Genomic DNA, 11,307 nt, shown 5'->3' with positions numbered 1-11,307 from the left:
TCATGCTTCTGTACTCTTCAGCATCTTCTCCTGGTCACCTCCCTGGATCACCAAGTTGTCCTTTAGGTGCTTGCAGATTGACCTCTTTAAAATCTGTTCTAGTATCTTCCCTGGGACAGAGGCCAGACTGACTGTAGTTCCCTGGATCATTCCTCCCTCCGTTTTTTGAAAACTGGGATAAATCTGCCAGGTGCTTCTCAACTACCTCTCTTTCCATGTCAACCAGCAGCCCAGACACTGTGCCTTGCCTACTACCATCTCTAGATAAGCCTGTTCTCTTCTTCAGGGGGAAAAAACTAAGGCAAAACAGGCATTAAGTCTTGCTGCTTTCTCTTTGTCCTCTGTCAGAGTTTCACCCAACCGTGGGCCCACTGCCTTTTATCTTGCATTTACTTCTCACATATCTGAAGGTTTTCTTGTTATAGTAAGCCTCCCGTGCCAGCTTTAGCTCACCATGAGCTTTGGCCTCTCTGATGGCTGTCCTACAGTGCCTAGCAACCTGCACACTCTTCTTTAGAGATATGTCAGTTATACATAGGAAGAATACAAAATATGTAATCAAGCTGATACAATGGGTATGCAGACCCACAGGGCAATTCCTCTAAATACTGGTATCTAAATTTTCAGTCCACTCAGCTGCAGCTGGAGAGAGTTCAAAGAGCTCCATCACATCACCCTGGAAAGCATGACACTCACATTCCTGTGACAGATGAAAAATAGTTTCCCAAGTATCGAATAACTTGTTTGCATATACCGGAATAGCATGACCTCAAGGGGGTGTGGGAATCGTGCTCTGTATGCCCATTATAATGTACTTGGAGCAAAAAAGAACAGAATGTATGAGGGCCAGTCAGCATCACTATTTCTAACCTTTATGAAATAAAGCAAAATACTGGGAGCACAAAAAGGACAACCTTGTCCTTGAAAGCATTTTCTATATCAAAGAAGTTATGAAATTGACTGTTAACTTCTGAATGAATTGTGGGGGAAGAGTAATGATTTTTATCGTGTTATCAGATTCTGAGAAGGAGGGCAGGAAGGGATGAGACAGTTCTCAGCTCTTGTGGCCCTTTCTTCTATGCCCTGGGTAATGCTGATTACCACTTTGGAGTCAGGAAGGAATTTTCCTCCAGGGATTCTGGAGGTTTTTTCCTTCCTCTGGGCATTGAGCATGGGTCACAGTGGGAGTAGGGGGGAGGTAGCTGTGAATTTCCTGTACTGTGGGGGTTGGACTAGATGACTCTTGGGATCCCTTCCAGCTGTTTCTATATATTTGTTCCATTTTGGATGTTTACTTTTATCATTATGTAACACACTAGAAAAACAGATTTTAATCTGTATTTGTGAATACAGAAACACCCTTCTGAATGAGATATCCCTCTATATTTTGCTTTCTACATTAGAGCCGACTCGAAAATAATGCACTATAGCCCCAATCCATCTGTACTCAGAGACAGTGAGCCCTGTGGATGCAGATCTCACTATTTTCATCAAAAAGGGATAATGCCCACCTGCATAGCTCTCAGGTCTTCCGTGGATAGTGAAGCTGAAATATCCACAGTCCAGACAACCACCCCATTCACTCATCACCTCACCAGAAATGTACAGTCTAACAATATTTTATTGTTAACAGTTCGCTAGATAAATAGATGCAGTTTCTTGGGCTATTTATCTTTATTGGATTCAGTGAACCAGAGAATACACAAGTTTTGTGAGAAGTAGGATTGCTATTTCATTTAGGGTTGCCAGCTCCAGGTTGGGAAATTCCTGGGGATCTCGGGATGGAGCCTGGTGTGGACATGGACCTCAGCAGGATAGAACGCCACAGAGTCTACCCTCTAAAGCAACCATTTTATCCAGAGGAACTGATCTCTGTAGTCTGGAGCTGTAATTCTGACAGAACCCCGGGTTCCACCCAGAGCATCCCTGGTGCCATTGCTAGATACCAACAACAACAAACTGAATCTTTACTCCTTTACTTTAAAAAAATAATTTTAAAATGATTGTCTGCTTTTTAAATTTGCATATGGCTCATGGAAAGGCATGCTGGTGGTTGCCTGCTATTGAACAAGTATGACAGTGCAGCTGAGAACAAAGTTGCCTAAAACCAACACTTCCTTCTTATTGGCCTTGGTTCTGGTCACCAATTATTAGACATTAGGAGTAAGCCTGTTGTGAAGAAAAATAGAATGGGCTCTAGAAGGAGGGTCTGGGGGAGTGCCTGCCACCCTTGCTGTCTTTCCACCCACCCAAGTGAAAACACTGACTCCCCCACACACACACTCACCTCAAGGGGAGCTGATCTCTGCTAGAGAGCAGTTGTAAATCTGAGTGATTTCCAGTGATTTCCCAGGAGGAAATGACATTGTACCTGTCCGAGATCCTATCCCTCCTCAAACCCCACCCTCTCCAGGCCCTACCCCTTAAATTTCCAGGAATTTCCTAACCTGGAGTTGGCAAACCTATATCCTTCCCTTTATCTGCCCCTCTGACTTTGTGTTTCCCTCACCTTCCCCTCCCTGCAACCTCTATATAGGAAAAGGAGTCTTTCTTCGAAGTGTGTTGGTGGGAGGGAACCAAAGCAGCTTACATAATTCTCCTCTCCCCCCTGAGCTGAACAACGCCATGAGGATGGGCAATAGTGGTTCCCCAGGAGGAAAGGTCTCTCCCTCAGAGGCTTGTAGTGCTACCTTAGGAATTTCCCAACAATTTGGAAAGGTACCACTAAAGGCCTCTGGTTGAGTGCCCCCCCAGCCTCGCTGTCTTCCCACCCACTCAAGTGAAGGCATTAATTCCACCCCCACCCCCGGCAAAGGGGAGCTGATCTCTGGAAAGGGGGCAGCCTGTTTATCTGCTGCTGTATAATTGGCTCCTCCCTGCTGTGAGTGAACACTCCTTTTGTGTCAGTTGAAGAGAAGGAACTACTACTGTTTTGTTTCATGAACATGTCTCTCTCAGTTTACTGTTAGCGTCATTGTTTGCTTCACAGCAGCGTTGTTTGTGGAGGGAGGAAGATGGACTGTCCTAGGCTTCCTAAAACAGGCCCTGAGAAGAGGCAGCAGTGATCAAGAAGCCCCCATGAGAACCTGTCAGCGGAGAACTGTCTCCGTCAAAGGTTAGTGGCCTCTGGTGGGGTTCCTGCCTGGTGGGGCCGGCAGTAGGCAGGGGAGAGCAGGATCAGCCAATGGCACACCAGAGACAGTGTGAGCCAATCTGGCATAGGCCACATCCAACCAATGAAAATTCTCAGATTTGCCACTGTGGTTGGGCTTTTAGTTATTGCTGCTGCTGATGATGATCAGGGGTTTTTTTTTAGCAGGAACTCCTTTGCATATTAGGCCACACACCCCTGATGTAGCCAATCCTCCAAAAGCTTACAGTAGGACCTGTAAGAAGAGCCCTGTAAGCTCTAGGAGGATTGGCTACATAAGAGGGGTGTGGCCAAATATGCAAAGGAGTTCTTGCTACAAAAAAAGCCCTGAGGATGATGATGATGACTGCAAAACAATCAGCCAGAATAACATACACCAGCCCATTTCCAAATATAATCTTGAAAACCATGTTTATTATTATGTAAACAGTCACTGTTTCATCCTCCACTGCCAAAACTGTAACATTCAAGGTTAATATTTGTTTATCTTGCTATTTCTTTGACTAACAGCTTTAATGTGCTAAAAGCTTTGATGGGTTGCAGCAGGGATCCCCAACCCCCGGGCCACAGACCACTACCAGTCCGTGGCCTGTTGGCAACCAGGTCGCGGCCTCCTCCCCTGGCCCTGCCCTTCCCGCAGTCTCACCGCCCCTCCCGCGGCGCCTCCAGCACTCTCCATTTTTACGGTTTTAAGGCCAGGGAAGGGGCGAAGCGCCACCTTCCCCAGCTCTTTAAAGGTCAGTAACCCCTGCCCCCCCCACCACCACTGATCGGCAGCAAAAACCTTCGTAGCAGCAGTGGGCAACCCGCTGAAGAAGCGCCACCGCCCTTGTCTCCTCTCCACTTCCTTCCTGGGCATGGGGGGGGCGGAGCAAGGCTGCATGGTGGGGGGGGGGGCGGCGAGTTTGCATGGCCACGGGGGGCGGGACCAAATTCTGTGCCCTCACCCTGCAGGTCCCGCAAAGGTTGGGAACCACTGGGTTGCAGGATATTTCTTCAGATTCATGAACTTAATCCAGATGCACAGAGATACAGAGCAAAATATTGTGAATTGTGAGACTGAAAAGCCATTAAATAAAAGGGAGACAATCTGTGACATCTCTGTCCAAAACAAGGCACATTTGTAACTGCAATTAAGCTGACATATGTAGTCATGAAGTTGATACCTGAAGTGACAAAGAAGTGCTTCTGTTTAAACTTTGAGTAATACAATCAAAATTTTGGAGGAATTCTAATTTTGCAATTTCACATTGGAGACTATCTGAAGGATGTGATCATCATGTCGCTGGACGGTTTAACAAAGCTACTCTTAACACATTCAGTACCAGACATTCAGAGAGTTACAGTAGTCAAAATAGCAGCACCAGGTTTTAAGTCGGTATCTCGATCTGATCCGAGTTTCAGTTTTGCAGAATGAGGTGCAACCCCGCTTTATATACACAATTTTGTTCGCTGTGAATAAAGAAATGGAAAAGGGATCAGTATGAAGGCCCTGTGATGACTATCAGTCATTATCATCTTTCTATTCATGCTCTCTGTTCGTCATAGTTCATGTTTTGAGTATTCTGCCCATAGTAAATACAGAAATCATTAAGTTTTCCCATGAATACATTCGCAAGAGCAAATGCATTAAGACTCCCCCAAACTATCATACTAGTTCTACCTTCAAACCCGCAGGCACAGACCTGAGGAAAAAAATTACATTTATTTAAAACAGGGGTGTCAAACTCATTTGTTATGAGCGCCGAATCTGACATAAATGAGACCTTGTCTGGCCGGGCCAAGTGTGTACCTGTTTGTGGGGTTTTTTTTTAATTCAATCAAACTTTATTAAAAGAGTAAATACCAAAATATACATATTGGTAAACATAAGAACAAAGTACATTTCTAAAATCTTGGGGAAAAAATGAATATTATCAATTCTGGTGACTATATAAATAGTGCTGGGTGCACAATACAAGAGATATAAACTTTATAAGGACACAAACAACAGAAGTAAAGATTTTTTTAAAAAACTTAAAACATGCTTAAAAGATTAGCACTTGTTGGTCTTAAAGCTGCTTTCTTTGTATCCCTCCCATGCGATCCAGGGAACTGAGAAAAGGAAGCTCTGGATCTTTCCTTTCCCAGGGAACCAGGAAGGGGAGAAACCTCAGCCAATGGAGAAAATAGAGATTTTGCTCTGTATCTCCTGCGCCGTTGGAGCAAGCCTGGCAAGGTAAGCTGTGATGCAGAAGAAAGCAAGAGAGAGGAAGAAGGAAGCAGATGACAGCCAGGTGCTCGGGGGCCTGATAGGAACCCTCTGGGGGCCTGATTCGGCCCCCAGGCTGCATGTTTGACACCCCTGGTTTAAAATATATATATATATCCTGCTTTATTTTCTGAGATGGCTAACAATGCAACAATACAAAAACAAAGCATTCCACTAGCAAAATAAAAACACACCAATTAAAAAATACAGTCTAATCTGCCCCAAAAAAGTTTACCCATTATTAAATGCCGTCTGAAATAGAAGCATCTTGCACATTTTCCTAAATGCAGCCAGTGAAGACATCATCTGAATCCATTCTGGTAGCTTATTCCAGAATCCAAAGAGCTGGACCTACCACAGAAAAATTCCATGGCCTAGCTGTTACTATTTGGACATTCATATCAATAAGTGCACCACTATGAGAAGGCTGTCTGAGGAACATAAATGGCAGGTAATGCAGAGATACAGTTCAGTATGTACAAGGGCCCTAGGCTTTGAAGTTTATAGTATGACAAGGTGACCACTTTATTAATCACCCCTTTAAAAAGATTACCCTGTCATTGCTTCAGTTGCCAAATATTTCCCTTCAGCAAATGGCATAGTAGGTACAGGTAAAGATTTAAACAGTTTTTGGTTTATTTGAACACACCGGCAGGGAAGGGAATCAATATTTATGTAGTATTTTAATATGTGGAACAGGTAGACAGAAATTTAAATCTTAATGCAGAACTGCATCTGAGTTTGCTGACTTCACAAGAGACAGTTTTAGATTTCAAGTTTGGGATTTTCACTAAAGGTATTACATACGGTAAAAAGCTTATTCTTTGAGATTACTTGTTCAAGATTTCTTTTTAAATGTCCTACTTTATCATCACAGTCTTGAAAAGCTACACAGTTCCGTTCCTTTGTTTAAGACTAAAGTGTTCTCACTAGACCCCTTTCTCTAGCAAGATCATTATTATCTCCTCTGTAAGATAAATAACCTGGGCCTTTCGCATGTTTAGGGCCTTTTAATGCCACCTCTAAGCCATTTGCCAAATCCTTAGTCTCTCCATACCAGACAGTAAGCTTAAAACTGGAGAAGCATTTCCCCCTCAAAGTGTGTTTGTTTAATCTTTTGGGGAACAGTCTCCTGCAGAGCCTCTTCAATATTCCAAGTCACTCCACACTGGCTCTGAAATACACTTTGATTTATTAGGCTCTTCTCATACTAAAGAGTCTCTCAAGCAACCCCTCCCTTCTCCAGCTACTCTCCAACTGCTTCCACTCTCCAACTCTTCCCTCCCTGTCACCCTCTTCTCGACAGTTAGCTGCAGTTCCCCAATCAGAGGGAGTTCCATTAGCTGTCACTCACGTCAGCTAACGCACTGTCTTCTAAACAGCACTGCCTCCAGTCATGCATTTGCTTGCTTTCTGTCACACCTTGACTTTCAATTGGATCTGGGAACATTTGTACCAAGTAAACCTACCAAAACATCTTCAAAGGTAACCCCAAATACAGTTTGTCACAATAGCCAATCCAGAGGTTAGAGTGGCATGGATCAGTGTCTGATTCCAATAATGATTCTAAATAGTGGGCCATCTTAACAGCACGTTGTAACTGAAAGATGGTGTTCCTACCACATTGGTCAGTTTATCAAACTTTGTTTCCTGCCAATAAGAACAGAACAGAACTGAACAGAACCGAACAGAACCAACAGAGTGTTGTCTGTTTTATCCCCTATGTTGATCATAATCAGTCCACCAAAATATCAACTATATCAATTATTGTTCACAGGTTTAATCAGCATCAGCATCAAATAATTACTCTTGTCCAATTTAAACAAGACATCTGCACACAGATGTAAATAAGACACTACAGAGGAGGTGCCCTGCTATTGTATACATTGCAGCTACAAAATTAGATTGTACAACTGGGTGTAAAGAAAATGCTCAAGCAATGATCCTAGGAATTAGGGCCTTGCCAACTCTACTTCCAACTATTAAATGATGTAAGGTAAGCTCAATTCCCTGCCTAAAACAACAGAGAAACATCTGGTCATCTGACCAAAGAGTCATTTGTCTAAATGAAGTTTTCCTTATGGACTCACATTTAGAAAATTTTTGCATGAAGCAGAATCTCCAAGCACCAATAGTGCACTCATAAGACTTTCTTTTACACTTGTTGTCAGGACCAACATCAGTACAGCCAAGGCATTTGACACCTCCAGCTGTGGAAGACAAATGTGAACGGAGAATGTCAGAGAGAAGCCTAACCCCAGACAAGGGTCACACACAGCAGTATTTAATGTTGGTGCACAAGTTCCTCACAAGAATGGACAGAGGCAACAGAGAGGTAAGGTGCTTTGCTACTCTAAAGAAAGACATCATAACACAAATCTACTCCTATCCCATCCTCTTTAACAAAAAGCTCTGAACCTAAGTGCCATGAGAAATCAACCTTTAGATACACTTTATAGGTTTAACTTATGGAAATCTTTCTCTACTGAAGATCAGACAGACAGTATGGGAGGACTTCACTAGCTGAGTAGATGTTTGTGTCAATTGTATCAATCCACATCCTTGTGGATTTCCAGCGACAGAAGACACAATAATGGAGTGCCAATCCCACCAGCACCAAATGGCTCATAATACTCTAGGAGCAGACTTTCTTATAAACTAGGGGTCCCCAACCCCTGGGCCATGGACCGGTACCAATCTGTGGCCTGTTAGTAACTGGGCTGTGAGTTGTATAATTATTTCATTATATATTACAATGTAGTAATAATAAGAAGAAGACAACATGGGATTTATATCCTGCCCTCCACTCCGAATGTCAGCGTCTCAGAGCGGCTCACAATCTCCTTTATCTTCCTCTCCCACAACAGACACCCTGTGAGGTAGATGGGGCTGAGCTCTTCCCAGAAGCTGCCCTTTCAAGGACAACCTCTGTGAGAGCTATGGCTGACACAAGGCCATTCCAGTGGAGGAGTGGGAAATCAAACCCGTTTTTCCCAGATAAGAGTCCACATTGTTAACCACGCCAAACTAAAAGAAATAAAGTGCACAATTGTATCATCCCGAAACCATTGTTCACCCTTTCACCCGGTCCATGGAAAAATTTTCTTCCACAAAACTGGTCCCTGGTGCCAAAAAGGTTGGGGACCATTGCTATAAACCATAGACAACTGCTAGATTAGGAAACATATGACTGTGGGAGCAAAGGAGATTTACTCATCAGATATCTTACTTGTATACTACCACATCTGAGATCAAACTAGGTAAGTTGCAGAGCACAGATTTCCATTTGTCATTTCAAGATAAGTAACAGCATGTGTGGGGCATCAAAACTCTTTCCTTCCCATAGTTTCACTAATTGAAACCATCCAACCCCCCCCTATACACACATTCACTTTTTTTTCCCCTTTAAAGGGCAGCATGAAAAGGGTGGGTGCTTTTAGTTTGTGAAACTCTGCAGGGTGGAAAAGTTAAACTCCCTCCCCCTGGCAGCCCTGATCAAAGTCAGTAGTCCACATAGATAAAGATTTGGTTTTGAAGATGGTTCTCTATCGCACCTAATCTGACTACTATCTGGCAACATGCTCAGATTTATGGGTTGTGTGCCTTGTTCCTAAGCATTTACTTAATCTGTCTGACACAGTTTTCATTGAAACTTATGTGCCAAACTAGAGTGTAAAAATCAGAGCACATGCAGTCCTGAACACCTGTACCTGCAATAACTAGTTGTGAATTTTGTCCAGCAAGCTGCTAAACAAATTGACATCTGCAGTACAAAACCCCACAAGTAGTATTTTCATAGATTATCCCAAGATTGGCCTGTGAAACTGTTCTATTCCTGACCCCCTAGTACCTTCATTAACCGCTAGATTAAGCACTATCATATCCTGCCTTTAAACTAATGCCAACACAGCCCTTTAGTTCATGATTCTCTTTCTGAAATCCTCCCCAATGTTGCAATAGTTTTACTTTTCTTCTCTGCTTTAAAAACTTACCTATTTCTATGGAGAGCATCATTAAGAAACAAAGTGCCAAAATATCATTCATCTGAATTTTCATTCTGAAAGTTTGTTCAAAAAAAAGCAGCATAAATTTAAAGAGCACATCTAGTTGTCATAACATCCACCAACAGATTATGAGCAAAGATGGTCTACCTTCAGTACTGGCTTTGCTGATATTAAATATTGCATGGGATAGGTAGAACAGCCAGCTGGAGAAGACAATATTGAGCTGAACATAGCAAGAATCAGACTATGGCTGATTCCGCACTAACCTTGCTCCGCGCCAGGCTTCCGTTTCTCTTCAGAGCAAGCTAGCAATCCCGCATCAGTTGCTCTGTGCTGTTTTGCACGGAGAAAACCTACAATTTGCCACACCGCAGTGTAAACCTGAAAAAACAGGTTCACGCTGCGGTGCAGCAAATCACGAGTTTTCCCCACACAAAATGCCGGCGCAGAGCAACTGGTGCAAAATTGCTAGCTTACTTTGGAGAGAAACGGAAGCCTGGCGTGGAGCAAGGTTAGTGCGGAAAAGGGGTATGTATGGTACCGGGAGGTTTAGGTTTATTGGATTTATATCCCGCCCTCCCCACCGAAGCAGGCTCAGGGCGGCTCACAACCAGCAAAATAAGAACAATTTAACAGTTAAACAATAAAACAAGTTAAACAATTAAAATGGTTAAGAACAATTAAAACTGTCTGGTGTTTAAATAGGAAGAAGTCCACAAAGCCTAAACCACAACGCCATGACCAGCTGGCTGATCCAAACACTGTTAACCATTCCCCAAATATTTTCTTCTCTCTACACCTTGGGTGTCATGCACAGCTTTACAAATTCCATCTTGTGGATTAGGAGTCAGCCTTGCAGTTTTCTGGGTCAACAACATCTCTGAATCAAATTGCAAATGATACCAGACTGATTCATGAGAGGATGAAAAATGTGACAGGGTAGAGGAAATAATTTTTTTATTATTTAAAAACCACAGGAGCCCTTAACTTCAGGCTGACCCAACAGAGCTGCTGATGAAAAACCAGAAAAGTAGAATATGAGAGTTTCTCCCTGAGTGCGCTACATGACGTGTGACTGGCCAGCAGCATCCTCATTCTGGACAGAAGGCATAAGGCAGAATAAGCACTGCTCTCGTCTCTTTTTCCAGGGTATGCTGTACTCTCAGCTTTATTCCAGCTGCATACTTTTAAAAACAGCCACACGGGTTGGATTAGGAGGGCAGTCATGACAGCTAAGTAGCTAGCCTTATGTAACTAGAGATTCTGGTATTTACCTTCTGTTGACATAAGAGCATATTTTTCACATTGAGTGACTGACTGCACTGTGAACAGAACTAGTAAAACCATACTTACAGAGACAGTGGGACTCAGCAACTTTATAAGTTCAGAAGAACTAGTTTTGGCCTCTACTATCTGTAACAATGCACAAGAAATGCGAAGCAGTTAGTATAAGCTGTTATACTCTCTTTACTTTTTTCATCTTATGCCATATTTTCTTAACCATTACTGTAAGCAATATATAACCATGACTATGACATGCTCTTTCCAGCACTTGCAGAATATAAAACCCATGCAATGATTAAAAAAAAAAAACTACATTGTTTTACTTTACTGAAAATTACTTCCTGGAGTACCTTAAGACACAGCTGTATTTCCCTTCGACTCCTACAACTGGCTAGTCCAACCTCAGTAGATGCAGTCTGTACTGCAGCTTTGAAGAACATGCACCAAAATGTTGCATCTTTTCTAAAATAGAGAACAGGCCAGTGGTGAAATCAGCTGACCACCAGAAAAAGGTCACAGTGTGGGCAATCAAAGCAGGTGGGAATGTATGTAACAACTCATTCTGACAACACTGCCATCTCATTTTGATATTAACCAAATGGAAAGAACTACTGGCA

General features: G+C 42.9%; 1 protein-coding gene across 1 annotated transcript; it reads right to left on the bottom strand.

The window, feature by feature from the left end:
• Nucleotides 1-4,469: 4,469 nt before the first annotated feature.
• On the bottom strand, nucleotides 4,470-11,195 carry LOC132579912 (prostate and testis expressed protein 3-like). The gene is made up of 4 exons (XM_060250452.1): nucleotides 11,041-11,195; nucleotides 9,395-9,459; nucleotides 7,493-7,612; nucleotides 4,470-4,603 (listed from the first exon to the last, which is right to left on the bottom strand). Exons 2-4 carry the CDS (start codon nucleotides 9,456-9,458, stop codon nucleotides 4,470-4,472), a joined length of 318 nt encoding a protein of 105 aa, XP_060106435.1. The 5' UTR covers nucleotide 9,459; nucleotides 11,041-11,195.
• Between the last annotated feature and the right edge of the window lie 112 nt (nucleotides 11,196-11,307).

Source organism: Heteronotia binoei, chromosome 12 (genome assembly GCF_032191835.1).
Source record: "Heteronotia binoei isolate CCM8104 ecotype False Entrance Well chromosome 12, APGP_CSIRO_Hbin_v1, whole genome shotgun sequence".
In the NCBI taxonomy this organism is placed as follows: Eukaryota; Metazoa; Chordata; class Lepidosauria; order Squamata; family Gekkonidae; genus Heteronotia; species Heteronotia binoei.
This window is presented reverse-complemented; position numbering and strand designations above follow the sequence as displayed.